Consider the following 16258-nt stretch of genomic DNA (forward strand, 5'->3'; position numbering starts at 1 on the left):
TATTCAGCTCCAGTTGAATGAATCAAGAAAAGGTAATAAAACTATATAAAGGAATACTACTCAGAAGTAAAAGGAACAAATACTGTTACATGTTACAACATGGGTGAACCTCAAGAACATAATGCCAGGTGAAGGAAGCAGGCATGAAAGATTACATTCTGTCTGATTCCATTTAAGTGAACTATACAGAAAAGACAAATCTATGGAGACAGAAAACAGACTAATGGTTACCTGGGACTAGAGGTAGAAATGGGAATGATAGCAAATGGGCACTTGGGATCTTTTGAAGATGAGGGAAATGTTCTAAAACTGGATGGTGATGATAGTTACACAACATGTAAAATCATTAAACATCTATGAATTGCACTCTTAAAATAGGTTAATTTCATAGATATAATTTATGATTCAATAAATCTATTTTCTAAACATGTGTTTGATAATCTCTCTCTTTGGAGACTATTTTTTCTCTCAATTCCTTGGAAAACTTCTACTTATCCTCCAAAACTCATCTCATCTGTAAAGCTTTCTCTTACATTCCCCCAAAGCAGAATTAGCCACTTTGCTCTACTTCTCTACTTGACCTATCTTATTATAGTCCTCAATACATCACAATACAATTATTTCTTTCCTTTGCTCCTCTATGCTTCTTAGTGGAAGAGAGTAACATGCTTGGCATACATTAAGCACTCAATAAGTGTTGGCTTGATTGAATGAATACATGAATGAATGTTCAAGAAATAGTTCAACTAACAAATAACTATTGGATATCTGCTGCTACTGCTAAGTCACTTCAGTCGTGTCTGACTCTGTGCGACCCCATAGATGGCAGCCCATCAGGCTCCCCCATCTCTGGGATTCTCCAGGCAAGAACACTGGAGTGAGTTGCCATTTCCTTCTCCAAAGCATGAAAGTGAAAGTGAAAGTGAAGTTGCTCACTCATGTCTGACTCTTAGCGACCCCATGGACTGCAGCCCTCCAGGCTCCTCCGTCGGTGGGATTTTCCAGGCAAGAGTACTGGAGTGGGGTGCCATCGCCTTCTATGTACAAAATACTTCAGAAAGATAAAATGTTGGAGTCTAGTCAAAGTTACATAATGATAAAAGATAGTCCCCTCACCTCTTTTTGGGTTTTCTTTTGGGTATTTATTATGTGCCGAGTCTTTTATTTTACTTAATTTTCCTAGCTACTCTAAGGGGTAAGCATCCTCACCTTCATTTCACAGATGAGGAAACTTGGGTTAGAAAGGCTTTGCTCCCACTGCTGTGTCATGAAGATAGGATTCCAACCCAAACCAGGGTGACAGTCACTATACTCCAGACTCTCCATGTAAGTGAAACAATAATGTTTTCTTTTCAGCATTTATATAGCAATTGTCTTTACTAGGACATATTTTAAATGTTCATTTCAATGGTCTGAATATGCCTAGATGAATTTTTGTTGTTTTTGACTGTTTTCTGTGTGTCTAATAATTGTATGTCTTGCTAAAATATTTATGCCATGTCAAGATATACAGAAAATAATGCTCATATTGTGTTTGTTGTTGCTGTTCAGTCACTGGAGTTATACTATTCTTTCATTCAAATCTTATTTGTTTAAGCTCCTAATTATAAACAGCTCCCTAGAGAAGGCCCAAAAGGTGATATATTTTCTATCCTAGCATCTTATTAATTTGCATTGCAAACTGCCATGGAAACAAAGATTTCTGTTTTCTCTTATTGGATGTAAAGATGTGTATCATATCACAAAAGTAAGTTTTCTATGTAATTATTTTGATGAAAAAAAAAATAGCTGTTACCCACCTAAGGCAGCAACCATTTAAGTTGTTCCAACTGACTGAAAGCCTATTTGTCTACAGAATTTAAATCATGTTTATGTTGTCTCAAAGATTAGAGATTTTACATCAAAATTTTCTGGAGAGGTTTTTTGGTGGGTCAGAGGATTATTTAATGAGAATGAAATATATAAAGCCTACTGAAATCTAAAGAATAAACAATTAGATGGTATTTTTTGAAAAATAAAAATCAAGTTTTCAAAAAAAAAAATTAACACAAAGTTCCCCATCCAACTTCCTGCCTAAAAAATCTCCCTCTCTGGGGTGCTCAGGGCTGGTGCACTGGGATGACCCTGGGGGCTGGGATGGGGAGGGAGGCGGGAAGGGGGTTCTGGATGGGGAACATATTTGCACCTGCTACTGAATCATGTCGATGTATGGCAAAACTCAGTACAATACTGTAATTAGCCTCCAATTAAAATAAATACATTAATTTTTTTAAAAAAGAAAGAAAATCTCCCTGTCTGAATCCTGGGTACTCAGGTGTGGCTCACAGACCAGCAGCATTGGCATTTCTAGGAGCTCCTGAGAAAGGCTGAACCTCTGACCTCAACAGGATCACAGGATCAATGGAGATGTTTCTGCCCCTTATTTGGAAGAGCTGCTTGATGGAGTGCATGCCTCTGCCACCCTGCAAGGCTCCCTCCCAAATGATCAAATCTCACTTTTCACCTCTTTCCACTGCAGTCATTCACAATCCCACCAACTCAAGTTATTTCTTAATCCTAAACTTCACCACCTAAAACAACCCCAACCCTTCCTTCCCTTCTCTTCCTTCCTCACTCCCTCCCACCTTTCTTTCTTTACAGGTTTATTACCTGTCTCCCTCCACTGAGGAGTAAGTGCGTGGGAACAAGCACTGAGATTGTCCTGGACTCTGCTTTATCCAGAATACGGTCTGGGTTATAGGACATGCTCAATAGATATGTGATAAATGAATGAATGACTTTTCTTATCAAAAGATGATCTGTTTGCCAGTCACATCAGTAATGAAAACCATACTTGTCTATCAGCTTAAGCAATATGTCATTTCCTGCAAACATCTGATCAATCCTAATGACTGAGCATATTTATATGCACCTACATTTCATGGAGTACATCATGAGAAACGCTGGGCTGGAAGAAGCACAAGCTGGAATCAAGATTGCCGGGAGAAATATCAATAACCTCAGATATGCAGATGACACCACCCTTATGGCAGAAAGTGAAGAGGAACTAAAAAGCCTCTTGATGAAAGTGAAAGAGGAGAGTGAAAAAGCTGGCTTAAAGCTCAACATTCAGAAAACAAAGAACATGGTATCTGGTACCATCACTTCATGGCAAATAGATGGTGACACTGTGGAAACAGTGTCAGACTTTATTTTTTGGGCTCCAAAATCACTGCAGATGGTGATTGCAGCCATGAAACTAAAAGACGCTTATTCCTTGGAAGGAAAGTTATGACCAACCTAGATAGCATATTAAAAAGCAGAGACATTACTTTGCCAACAAAGGTCCGTCTAGTCAAGGCTATGGTTTTTCCAGTGGTCATGTATGGATGTGAAAATTGGACTGTGAAGAAAGCTGAGCACCAAAGAATTGATGCTTTTTGAACTGTGGTGTTGGAAAAGACTCCTGAGAGTCCCTTGGACTGCAAGGAGATCCAACCAGTCCATCCTAAAGAAGATCAGTCCTGGGTGTTCATTGGAAGGACTGATGCTGAGGCTGAAACTCCAATACTTTGGCCACCTCATGCGAAGAGTTGACTCACTGGAAAAAACCCTGATGCTGGAAGGGACTGGGGGCAGGAGGAGAAGGGGGCGACAGAGGATGAGATGGCTGGATGGTATCACTGACTCGATGGACATGAGTTTGAGTGAACTCTGGGAGTTGGTGATAGACAGGGAATCCTGGCGTGCTGTAACTGATGGGGTTGCAAAGAGTTGGACACGACTGAGCAACTGAACTGACTGACTGACATTTCATGGATAACATTTTAACAGGCAAAAATCTCCAAATGAAATCCATTTCCAGAATCTTACGTAAAAATGTCCAAAGAGGTATCTAAATATGAGTATGAGCTTAAAATAATGAATTAATTCCTCCAAGTCACAAAGAAAAATGTCTCTTTATATCCATAGCACAGAGGTAGCAAAATAAGCAAGCTCAAAGGCAATATACTTTACATTTAATACTTTATATTTCTAATAAAATCATTTATTACCTTAATACTCATCAATGGTGACACTGAAAGTTTGCTCTTTAACTTCCTCATGTGTAAAAATAATAAGGCTATTTCAAGGTAGGAGTCTCTTATCAACCTAAAACAATAAAACATTGTACTTACTACATAGCCTCAGTACTCAGAAGCATCATTTTGCATCATGTGACAATTTGTGAGCAAATGAAGGTAAAAACAGGCAAAACTAGCATCTGTTCCAAACTGACCCTTTTTTCATAGCACCTGTGGCTTAAACACTGGCATCTTCCTCCCTACTGAAATCAGAAGCTCTTAAAGACAGCTGTGTGTTCTTCCTTGTCCTGTGCTATCCTCCTGCCATGACTGCAAGGAGTCCAGCATCAAGACCATTCTGGAATATTCCAGCACACAAGGCACTACAGAAGTGATAGTCAAGCCTGGAAAACCAGGTCTAGGTCTCTACCCTCCTACACTGATTAGATTCTAAAGAGACACACAGAGTTATGCTGAAAGCCATGACTTGGTGTGGGTGAGGGCTGTGCGTTCACTACCAAACCTGTCAGACAGGGTCATTTAAATCAGTGCATTAAGTCAATTATACAGAATTGAGTCGCCCAGCCTTGGCACTGATGAACCAGCATGACACAAATCCCTTCTCGATACAATTTCACATCTGGTGGAAATTCCTGTATCCTTGGACTGATAGGAGATCAAGCTGAGTATAGCCCGGAAGTGATTTACAGTCCAGTATGTCACCAGGTTAACTGCTGTCATCAACTGTCACTGAGAATGAAGCCTTGGGGCAGAGCCAAAAGCAACAAGCTTGAAAAGGAAGTCAGTGAACCAGTTGGACAGTGAACACCCCAAACTAGCCCTGCCATGGGAAGAGAGTGTCCCAGTCATTTCAGCACACATCCAGAACACGGGACTCAAACCCAAATGCATACTGTGATAATGGAAAGGTCTTTTTTTTTACCCTGAATTTTGATCATTTCTCAAGCTTAGCTGTATAGCTTCAAACAGACTCTCAAGTTGCATAGTTGGAGGTTTCTCTTCCATCAATATTTGACATTCTATTTTGCCTGAAAGAGAAAAAGGATATACAAAGATGGATTTTATTTTTTCTATCATTTAGGACTTCAGAACAAATATTTTATGCTGGAAATTTGGAAAACTGGATGTGTTCTCCTTGCTTGCCCATCTCTCGTTTCCTGCTAGAAGGTACGCCAGTGGGGAAAGAGCTGCTGCTTCCTTCCCTGGGCACCTCGAGGTTCCCCTGCCTCCTTTCACTGTTCGGACACAAGTGTTATCATCCTATTTTCCTTCCATTTCCTTACTTTGCGCTTTCACTTCCTCCTGCAGTGTATTCCTTTAATCTACATCCATTTTCTTCTTTCCTCAATCATTGCAGGCATCATAGGAAACATCTTTGCTAGAAACAAATCCTAGAAAATCAGCAAACGCTGGAAAACCAACACAGATGATGAAAATGCTCTCGTGTGCACACAGCTCCCCCTTCCTCATGGTAAGCTGCAGCCTTCAAATGCCAGGCGCTGGAATGCTACTTCTATAGCCAGAAGGACTGGAAAGGGAAATCTCATAATCATTGTGAAAAGGATTGACAGTTTCCATGCAGCACATGGACAGAGCATAGAGCCACCTCGTGTGAAGTTCATATCTGGGCATTTAGTAGCTCTTGACTTATAGATGGTTATTTACCCAGACTGCCCTCCTCTGCCAACCAGGATGGATCATGCCTAACTCGTAGCACTATTGTAGGAACTGGCAATATGAGATGTAAGACACTGGTTATAGTGCTTTGTACCTAGTAGATGTTCAATGAATGATACCAATTGTCATCATCACTTTTCTCAGGGCTAAAATGGCCACAACAAAGTTATATGAATGCATTATGCAAATGTGTATTGCAAGTTATAAGTATAGATATGCTATAGCTATTTAAATGGATAGGTATCTTTTACAGAAACTGGCTATTTTAGCTAAGTAATGAAATTATGCATAAAAATATCTTCTGAGCATTCTTTAAGTAACATTTTTCATAGCTAAATGGCTGATAATGAGATTTTTGTGTCAAACGTGAAACTTTGCATAAGGAAAGCCAGTCATAATTGTAAAAGAAATGAAAATAGGAGTCTTTTTTCCCTTTCTAGATGTAAACTTAATATAAGCATGTTCACTTTATTCAAAACGGAGTTTGGCAGAGACATCAAGGTGTTTGTCAACACCACGCCCTTTGTAAACTCAATATTTTATATAATCAGTGACCAGATTTTTAAGAAGCCTTTTGTTAATAGGAAAAAAAGTTTTACCAAACTTTATCATAGTTGTGACTCCAAATACATCTTACCTTTCTGAAAAAAGATTTCAGCTTCCACCTCATGTTCTTCTGTTCCTGATGTCCTAGCGAGCTTCAAAGCTATTTCAAAAAAATGAAGGGCAGGTAACCACTTTGAAGAATCCTTCTTTTTACTGGTATAATATACTTGCTTGGCCACTGTATGTCCTAAAAGAAAGACGTTAGATGAAGAAGGAGAAATATACAGAGTGTTCATAACAAGGGCTTCGCAGGTGGTGCTAGTGTAAAGAACCGGCCTGCAGTGCAGGAGATGCCAGTTCGATCCCCGGGTCGGGAAGATCCCCTGGAGGAGGGCATGGCAGCCCACTCCAGTATTCTTGCCTGGAGAAACCCATGAACAGAGAAGCCTGGCAGATTAAGGTCCATGTGGTTGCAAAGAGTCGGCCACGAATGAAACGACAGCACACACACACACACCCATTCATACCCAACCTCCCAGTTAACAGACTCCTCTCACAGTAGGTGCAACTAAGAAGTCTGGGTGTGTGGGGGGACGAGGGTCCCTGGTAGCCTAGTGGTTAAGATTCCAGGCTTTCACTGCTGTGCCCTGGGTTCAATCCCTGGTCAGGAAAAGAGCTCCCACAAGCCCTTAGCAAGGTCAAAAAAAAGAATAGAATTCTAGGTGTCTTTAGTTTTTAGCATTGAAGAACACTTAAAGGAAACTCAGTACCCAAATATTTCAATGAACTATAAACAACAGCCTTTTGAAACTTGGTCTTTGATAAATTTCAACATTTTTCTCATTTTTAAGATGAAGGATAATCTCTTGAGTCTTTTTCCGTTCTAAAAGTTCATAATGCTCTACATGACTTCTGGGTTCCAGAGATAAGGTTGTTAGTAGTGAAACACCTGGAAGTTTTATAAACTTTTATGTTGTTCCCAATAAAAGTTGCATCTATTAATAGGCAGTAATTTCTATTCAGTTCTATAGTGGTTCCTCACGTTGTATATTTTCTCATTATAACTTGTTTGCAAACCCATTATGGACAAAGACCTCAAGTCATACTTCTGGTATGGTCCCATCACTTCTTAACATAATAAAGGATTATTGTATTATTGAAGGGGCATTAGATTTAATTTCTAATCACCCCAAAGACAGCCAGACATTTATTCCACAAATATTTTCTGAATTCTTAGGCACTGGATAAGAAAGAGAAAAGTGGAAAATAAGAACTAAGGTTCCTACAATGCCAGGTACCATCCCAAGTACTTAAGCATTATCTCATGTAATCCTTCCAACTCTGAGTGGATATCATTATTATGCTCATGTTACAGAGGAAAAAGCAGTGGCACAGTGAAGTTTAAATAAATTGCCCAAAATCACACCATCTGAACCTAGGCAGTCCAGCTCCAGGGCCCATACCCTAAACCCTGACTCTGCAGCAAACCTCTTAAGTGAGAGACCATGGAGCTTAATGTCTAACAGGGAATGTGAACAGCCAGACAGGCAATCAAAATACTGTGTGGTGGACTGTGTAGGCAGTGAAAGCCCAGGACACTGTGGTAGCAGGTTATAGGAGCCCTGGGCCAGACCTGAGAAAGGTCAGGGCTGCCTGCCTACGGAGTACGGCCATCAGGGCGGGCAACTGATGATCACCTTGTTATGTTTAAAGAAGAAAAATGTTGAGATAAAAGCAAAAGGCAACTGGGTGGAAAAGTTGTATTGATAGAATAGCTTAACAGGCATAGTAGGGGGAATATGAAAAGAAAGGTAGTGTAAAATTGCAGAATGTGTAGGATTCCAGCTGAAATGCTGGGTACAAGCCAGTCATTGGTGTTACTGTGTCACCAGAGCCTTTGAACAGGTCCCTACATGCCACTGAGCATTGAGGCAGCAGAACTGGAAACTATCTGAGGTTTCTTCGAGTTCTGAAAATTTGAAATCCAAGACGCCAGGCCCTACAAAGAGTTTTTAAGAAGCCTAGGGGGTTTTTTGTTTGTTTGTTTGTTTTGTAAATGTATAGCTCAGGAATGAGCTATTTGAGTAGAAGGATGGTGGAAAAAGGGTCTTTCTCCCTCCCTCTCTCTCTTATCCAAGGAGAAGTTACACAGCCCTTCCTCTGGACAAGGCACTTTGCTGAGAAATGGAGATGAAGAAACTGAAGGCTTGCTTCCCGGGGCTTCCTAAGAGAGTAAGGAGGCCAGGCATGGAACAATGAGAATAGCTGACGCCTATGAAGTTCTAAGAACAAACCAGGTGCCCTTCTAAACGTGTTACATATTCCATTCACTTCATCCTGTGAGATTGGTACTTTTCTTACCCACATCTTATGAGAAAGGAAACTGAAAACACAGAGAAGTGAAATGATTTCCTGGAGGGAATTGGACCAGAATTTTCTCCAGAGCCCATGCCCTTAACCCCAAAAATCACCAGCAACGATCAGATGGCAGGCAAGAAAGGTATGCTAATGCCATTTGTCCTATACCATCTCACAACTCAATACCTCTCCCATTCTGACATGTCTTGCTTATTGTTTCAAAGTATACTACAACTGTTTATTAACACAAAACAAAAATATCAAGTCTCTTCATGTCACTGAGGCACTTATATACATGTACAATATGTACTATAGTACTATAAATAATTACTGACATATAATAATAGTACTTGTTTTCTATGTGTTTGTTAAAACTAGAAAAAGAATTGTTATAGAAATTGACTTTTCTTTCTCTCTCCTAACTAGATAACAGATCCTTTGAAGGCAAAGATGATGGTTCCCAGTTATATTCCCACTCTCCAGCATTATTCTTGAACCTTTCTTCAATCAGTAATCTACTTCTTCAACTAATAAGGAAGCTCTAGGTTCAGTCATTAATGGGAAAAATCATCTTTAATAACCATGATACTTATCTTTTTGTTGTTTTAGAAAAATAATCTCAAAATGTCTTTCTCTGTAAGAGGTTTTCACAAAGAAAGAAAATAACGTAAGTGCCTCTGTTCTTGCAATGCAATCTATACTATCACTGAAAAGGAAAACTGTAGAGAAACATCAAATCAGAGGATTTTTATGCTTCATAATATTGAAGCGCTCCTTTTTGCAATAAACATCAACTCTGTGAAAAAGATGTTGTGAAGCTGACGTTATTTTGACAGAAGAGCGGCTTTTGGTTTTTGTTCTTTAAGTTGGTATTTAATATAACATAACAGAAAGCAAGCTGTTCTGCTTCAAGTGAGTCTAAAAAACAGCAGCAGTATTGCCACTGAGTGGTGACACATCTTCAAGATTAGTAAGGCAGGAGAGCAGAGAATACATGTAACACAATCTGTACAATTTAACACAATCTGCACTTTAAGTTCTTATAGAAATCAAATATATTGATAATATAAATTGTGGGCTAAAAATGTAGGAAAATAGCTCTCATGGGATCAGTGAACAGGATAGGAATTCTGCAGGTCAGCTAGGCTAGCCTAATTTCATAAATAAGGAAACATTAATAATAGGGGTGAACGGATTTCCCTACAGCAATAAAATTCATAAATGATGATGATAATCATGAAATAATGATAATCATCATCAGGAGGAGAAGAAGGGGAACAAGGGGGAAAGATTCTGGGCAGTTTGAACACACTTCTGTTACCCTCCCTCCCCAACTCTAGTCCAATCACCAGCCTCTCCTGAGCTGAGCAGCTGCTGGAATGGGAGGTAAGTGGGGCCCAGGAGGCGAGGGGTGATGTTTCAAAATGTTGGTTTGGTTGTTATTCAAGTATGACAAGGTCAACAGGTCAGGAGATGATTGCCACTGAAAAGACTAGTTTCTCTTTGCTCAAAGTTCTCAAGAGGAGGAGGGCACACATGCCATGCAGGGCACCACAAAGAAGCATGAGGGTCAGTCAGGAGGTAGAAATGTTACAGGAAAGAACAAAATCTTACTCCTGTTGGATCTGTTTCTTTGATTTTAATCTTTACTTCCTATTGCTTTTGTTTATTAAAAGGATGGTGTCTATACATAATGGCCTGCCTCAGGGAACACTGCCCCTCTGTCTGAATGTTAAGCCAAAGTGCCTTTGTTCAGGGAGACTCCCTGGTCCTATCCACCTGTGGATGGCTACAGAAAGGAAAAATTAATACACATACTCTGTGAGGCTGGCCATTCCAGGAGATATTTGGAGGATTAATGGCCTTTTCACTGTAATTCCTCACCCTCCCCTGCTCTGTGTTCTATAAAAGATACTGGCATCCAGACCCCGATAAGATGGCTATTTTGAGACATTAGTCTGCCATCTTCTTGGTCAGATGGCTTTCTAATTACAGTCATATTCCTTGCCTCAATACCTCGTCTCTGATATGTTGGTCTGTTGTGTGGCAAGAAGGGTGAGCTTGGATGGGGTAACAGAAGGGGCAAGGAAAAAATGTGGGCAAGAGTCTTTATTGTATTTTTTGTGGAAAGGAGTGGGTGTGTAGTGTAAGCAGACCAAGGTTTAGGATTGGCTAGTTTATACAATTTCAGTCGTCTCTGCTAGTAGTGTATATTTGTCTCTGGGGTGATTAGGGCAGAGAAATATTGGCCCCAAGGTAAGAACCCAGCAAGCTCAGTAAAGGTTTTGGGTGTGGGCTCTGGAAAAGCTGATTTGCATATAAAAGTCACCATCACAAGAAAGTGGTTAACTAATCTCTAAGAATTGGCTAACCCTGAGAAGGGAAGTCCCTCCCTGGTCAGCAAGATTCCGGATGTCAAAGCATCAGGAATACATTTTTTTTTTTTTATTTTTATTTTTAGGAATACATTTTTTAAAAATATTTTTATTTATTTATTTGTTTTTGGTTGTGTTTTGTCTTTGTTGCTGCACTGACTTTTCTCTAGCTGTGGTAAGTGGGGGCTACCCTCTAGCCCCTTGCACTGCAGGGGCTTCTCATTGTGGTGACTTCTCTTGTTGGAGAGCATGGGCTCTAGGGCAAGTGGAATTCAGTAGTTGCAACTCCAAGCTCCAGAGCAAAGGCTCAATAGTTGTGGTGCATGGGTTTAGTTGCTTGGTGGCTTGTGGGATCTTTCCAGATCAGGGATTGAACCTGTGCATTGGCAGGTGGATTCTTTACCACTAAGCCACTGGGAAAGCCCCAGATATACTTTTTTTTTTAAGGCATGATTAATATAGGTTAGAACAGACAGAGCTGTTACAAGATTTTCAGCCCTCTGAGACAGACAAGAGCCTTGGCGCTAGAGGCACATGGCTTTGGGTCAACAGTGTCTGTGAGCTCCTGTGAAGTGTAGCAATACTGGTTTCCTAGGAGTTATATGGTAAACAATCTGCCTGCCAGTGTAGGAAATGTAAGAGATGCTGATTCGATCCCTGGATCAGGAAGATCCCCTGGAGAAGGAAATGGCATTCCACTCCAGTACTCTTGCCTGGAAAATTCCATGGGCAGAGGGGCCTGGCAGGCTACAGTCCATGGGGCCACAAAAAGTCAGACACAACTGAGCAACTGAGCACACACATATATACCTCTGACTTACTGGTCTACCTTCTACAATCAGGTCCTCCACTGGCTGGCTTCAGGTTATCCTCCAACCTATTCTTCACCCAGCAGCTAGGGTAATTCTTTGAAACATAAACTGTTCCCTGATCACCTCCTCCCTTTAGGCTGCCCCTACCCAACTCTGCTCTGGTTGCACTGGTCTCCTTGCAGTTCTGGAATATGTCAAGTGTGTCCTGACCTCAGAACCTACAACTCACTGCTCGCTCTGCCTCCACTATGCATGACTCCCTATGCATATTCATGACTCTGCTATGCATATGCATAATACTTACAGTCTAGAGTTAAATACCACCTCCCCAAAGAGACCTTTCCCAATTATTCTATTCAGTACTTAAATAGACACCCCTTCCTTTGCTATTCTTTATCAACAGACCTTATCCACATCTTTATAACACTAATTACAATTACATACATAAACATAATTCATCATCATGTTTAAGCTTACTATATCCTTGCAGATTTCCTATATAGTTGTTATCAAATACAGATTTCTATAAAATATGTATTGTATTAAATTTTCTAAATATTATAAAAATGTATAAATATTAAATAAATATTAAAATGTTTTATACAATATTTATAATATGATAAATGATATAATATTCATTCCTGTATATGATTTGCTTACTTGTTTATCTCTATCTTCAAGGTTAAGAGTAGGAACTACATCTGTTTTCATCTCCAGTAGTGTCCCAGGACCTCATATGGAGGCTGGCACATGGTAGGTGATCAGATGTCTGTTCTTTCATCAGCAAAAGGAAGAACTGAGTACATAATTGCTTTCTAACATTTCCACTATCAAGTATCCTTTTCATACAAACTACTTTTCAACTAAAGGATTACACTGTGTAAACAGCTTTGTATAACCAGCTATTTAATTAAATGCCTTTGTATGAAAGGAATAACATGGCACTAATAATAATTTTTTCAACTATTTTTTAAATAAATGGAATCTGGGTATTCATAAATATTTCCCCAAATTAAATGCACTCACAAGATAGCCTGTTTGAAAATAAATTAAACTTTTTCATCAGTGTCTTGAATATATGTTTAAGTGTCCTTACCAATTCTCATTTTTGTTTTGGCCAACAACATGACGTGAGGAAGATAAATATTTTTCAAAGGCAGTAATGGACTTGCATAGTCAGTGTTTGATGAAGGCAATTCAATTGTTTCTCCAAAAGTTATCATCTGTAAAAGAAACATCATACTAAGTAATTAGCTATTGTGGTCTGCAATAAGAAAAAGAAGAGTAAATTTCTAAATCTTTTGGACAGTAAAGCTTTCTCACCTGTTCTATAAGAATGTTGTGAGACTGAGTCAACAAATACAATTTTTCTATTTTCGAAAAAGGAGTTTCCTTGAATTTCTCAGCTTTTGTTAAATCATCCAGCAAAAGCATGCTTCTCACCAGGGTTAAATGAGATCGAGGAGAAATAAAGTCATGCCCTTCAAGCAACTGTATTACCTCCTATTAAAATAAAATTATTATGTCTGATAGTACCATTTACAATTCACTGAAATAAGAGCTGGCCATATTGACTGCCATACAAGCAGTAACTAATGGAAATTTAAACTCTCTCCTTTTATTCTAACCAGAATCCTTTGGTAAATATCAATGTGAATGAGACTGCCTTCCTACCTGAAGGCTTTTTATGATGTCTGCCTTTAAATGCTTTTCTTGTAGGCCGATAATTACAGCTTGCATCAAGAATTCAGCCTGTAGCTCCCTGTCACCTGCAGCTTTTGCCTCCACACACACTTCATTGATAAGGCTCACGTAATCTGTTATATCGTTTTCTAAAATAAACAAATGCAGTTACTTAAAATGCACCAAGAAAGGAAGAAACTGTATAAGCATAAAATCCTCAAAGTTTATCACAGGAATATTGTATAAAATAGAAGAAAAGGAAGATGCAAAGATGGAAAACAAAACTACATGAAATATTGAAAATAAACATAATTTGAGGGGAAGTACTTTAGAGTATTCAAACGCTGCCAAAGTAATAATGATATTGCATGAAATAATTTAATTTGGGAGATGGGTAGAGATGGGTAAATAGATAGGTTCACACACAGATAACTATTAACCTCTGCCAGCACTAATATTTGTATGTGCCAGGTTGTAATCTAAGAACCTTAGAAATTTAACCTATTTATCCTGGAAATAATCCTATGAAGTAAGTACCCTATTTCTATTTTACAGAGGAGAAAACTGGGGCATAGGGGGATTAAGTGATTTGGCCAAGATTACACAGCAAGGAAGTAGTGGATAGAGTATTTGAACTCAAGGCAGGGTGGCTCCAGAAACTGCTCTCTGGACCCCTGCACCAGGCTGCCTTCCTAGATGACTCTGAAATCTCGTTGCCTGCAATGCATACATCAGTAACATATATGCCATTTTCAGTGATACAAGGGACTGCTGAAAATTATTATCCTCATTTAATATCTCAATTTTTAAAATTCTGGAAACAGATCAAGCTAAGAAGTTATAAAATGTTAATGTTATAATAAAATACATCCCAATAAAACCTCTGTTACCTAAATAAAATTAAATTTTATGAAAGCTTTGATTGAAGAGAGAGGATATTTGTACCTTTCACGATTCCAATGCCACGAATCTGGGCAACAAATGCAGTCACCAAGGCTAAGCGGCACCTCAACCACAGATGAATGTTGAAATATTCTCGAGAATTTAGGGAAATAGGATCTAAAAAATTGTCGTCTTTACTTTCAGTCGCCTAAACAATATCAAAATGATGATTATCTTTCCACTTAAAAATGTCCAAGTTCTAGCCTAGTGTTAAATATAAGTTAAGGGAAGCATTGATACCATTTAATAGCATTAAATTTTTAATTTTAGAAATTATCCTTTAACATTCTATAAAACATAAAAGATATATAAAAAACAAGTAAAATCACTATTAACACTGATCCTCATTTAAGTGCTTTCTTTTTCTCTGTGTACCCACCGTTGAAAACTAGATTTACAGTCTGAATTTTTCATTGCAAACTATATCATCAGTTTCCATACCTTCAAAAATTTTGTGACCATCATTTTAAAGGCTGAAAAACAATAATACTGGCTAATTATTGAGTGTGCGAGGGGCTGTGCTACATGCTTTATACATATTATCTCACTTAATCCTCCTGACAAGCCAAAGAGCGGTTATTGTTATTCTCTGTTTTTCAGATTTGAGAAGTGAAGCCTGCTGCTACTGCTGCTAAGTCGCTTCAGTCGTGTCCGACTCTGTGCTACCCCACAGACAGCAGCCCACCAGGCTCCCCCGTCCCTGGGATTCTCCAGGCAAGAACACTGGAGTGGGTTGCCATTTCCTTCTCCAATGCATGAAAGTGAAAAGTGAAAGTGAAGTCGCTCAGTCGTGTCCGACTCCTAGCCTAGGGAGGCTAACTATTTGCTTAAACCCCATCATATTCTGGCAGAGGATTCACACTTGTGTCTTTCTGAATTTAGAGCCCACAGTCTTAACTGACTAAGTTATATTGCTAGGTGCTGCTCACATCCCGAACATATTTTATGACTTACTATCCTTCTTGTTTCACTTTACAAAGGAAATGACCGATGGGAGGGAGGTGACAAAGGAACTCTTCCAGAGCTATCAATCTCAGACACTTCATCTAGAACAATGCCTCTTTGTTCCAGGAATTTCCTGCTATGCATCTCTGACAGTTCACCATCTCCAGACAGTCAGCAACATCTGTTATCAAGGAGCTGTGACCTGGACTTGATGGGGGCTAAAGTGACTGACAGGTGAGGTGCAGACGAGGAGAGGGTGAGCTATTCCTGGGACCAGAGTAAGAAGGGAACAGAGAACCAGGGAGAGGATCATGATTAGAATGAGGGGTCTACTACTTAGATTAGATTTACAGAAAAAAATACCTATCTATGTACCTTTATCTTGGCCTACATGCCTGTTACTATCGAAAAGCCAAGTCATGCTTAATCTAAATCAGGGCTTCTCAACCTCAGCATGACTGACATTTTGGGCCAGATACTTGTTGTGGGGGAAGTGTCCTGTGTGTTACAGGATGTTGAACAACATCCCTGGGTTCTACCCAGTAGTTGTCATTAGCACTGCCTCTAGTTAGAACAACCGAAATGTCTCTAGGCACTGCAAATGTCCCCTGGGAGGCAAAATCGCCTCCAACTGACAACCACCACTCTAAGTAAATTTTCAGAATCAGATTGCTTTTTAGCATACATATTGCTTTTAATATAGTAAGAAATGAGTCAATTAGTTTTATTTTGTAAAGACTTAGATAGCAGCAATTTTATTAGTAAAGCTTAAGCTTTATTTTATTCATTTTAAAATGAGCAAGGGTTTAGTGTACTGAATCTTTATATTTTAATCCTAAACAACCCTGTATTATTA

The 16258-nt window shown here is 39.2% G+C and overlaps 1 protein-coding gene across 6 annotated transcripts in view; it reads right to left on the reverse strand.

Annotated features, from left to right (window-relative positions):
* Positions 1 to 16258, reverse strand: part of CFAP54 (cilia and flagella associated protein 54) — a 304320-nt gene that overhangs the window by 75610 nt on the left and 212452 nt on the right. For 5 of the 6 annotated variants that reach the window (XR_011464166.1, XM_070370322.1, XM_070370321.1 and 2 more), the window contains 7 exons: positions 14461 to 14605; positions 13507 to 13664; positions 13156 to 13335; positions 12929 to 13055; positions 6379 to 6534; positions 4987 to 5092; positions 4035 to 4131 (listed from right to left, as the gene is read on the reverse strand). Coding sequence is in view for 5 of the 6 variants with exons in the window: in XM_070370322.1 (XP_070226423.1) it covers positions 4035 to 4131; positions 4987 to 5092; positions 6379 to 6534; positions 12929 to 13055; positions 13156 to 13335; positions 13507 to 13664; positions 14461 to 14605 (969 nt within the window). In the remaining variant the exon portion in view is untranslated. The remainder of the gene's footprint in view (positions 1 to 4034; positions 4132 to 4986; positions 5093 to 6378; positions 6535 to 12928; positions 13056 to 13155; positions 13336 to 13506; positions 13665 to 14460; positions 14606 to 16258) is intronic. The other variant, XM_070370320.1, reaches the window with a different exon arrangement.

Source organism: Bos mutus, chromosome 5, assembly GCF_027580195.1.
Source record: "Bos mutus isolate GX-2022 chromosome 5, NWIPB_WYAK_1.1, whole genome shotgun sequence".
NCBI lineage: Eukaryota > Metazoa > Chordata > Mammalia > Artiodactyla > Bovidae > Bos > Bos mutus.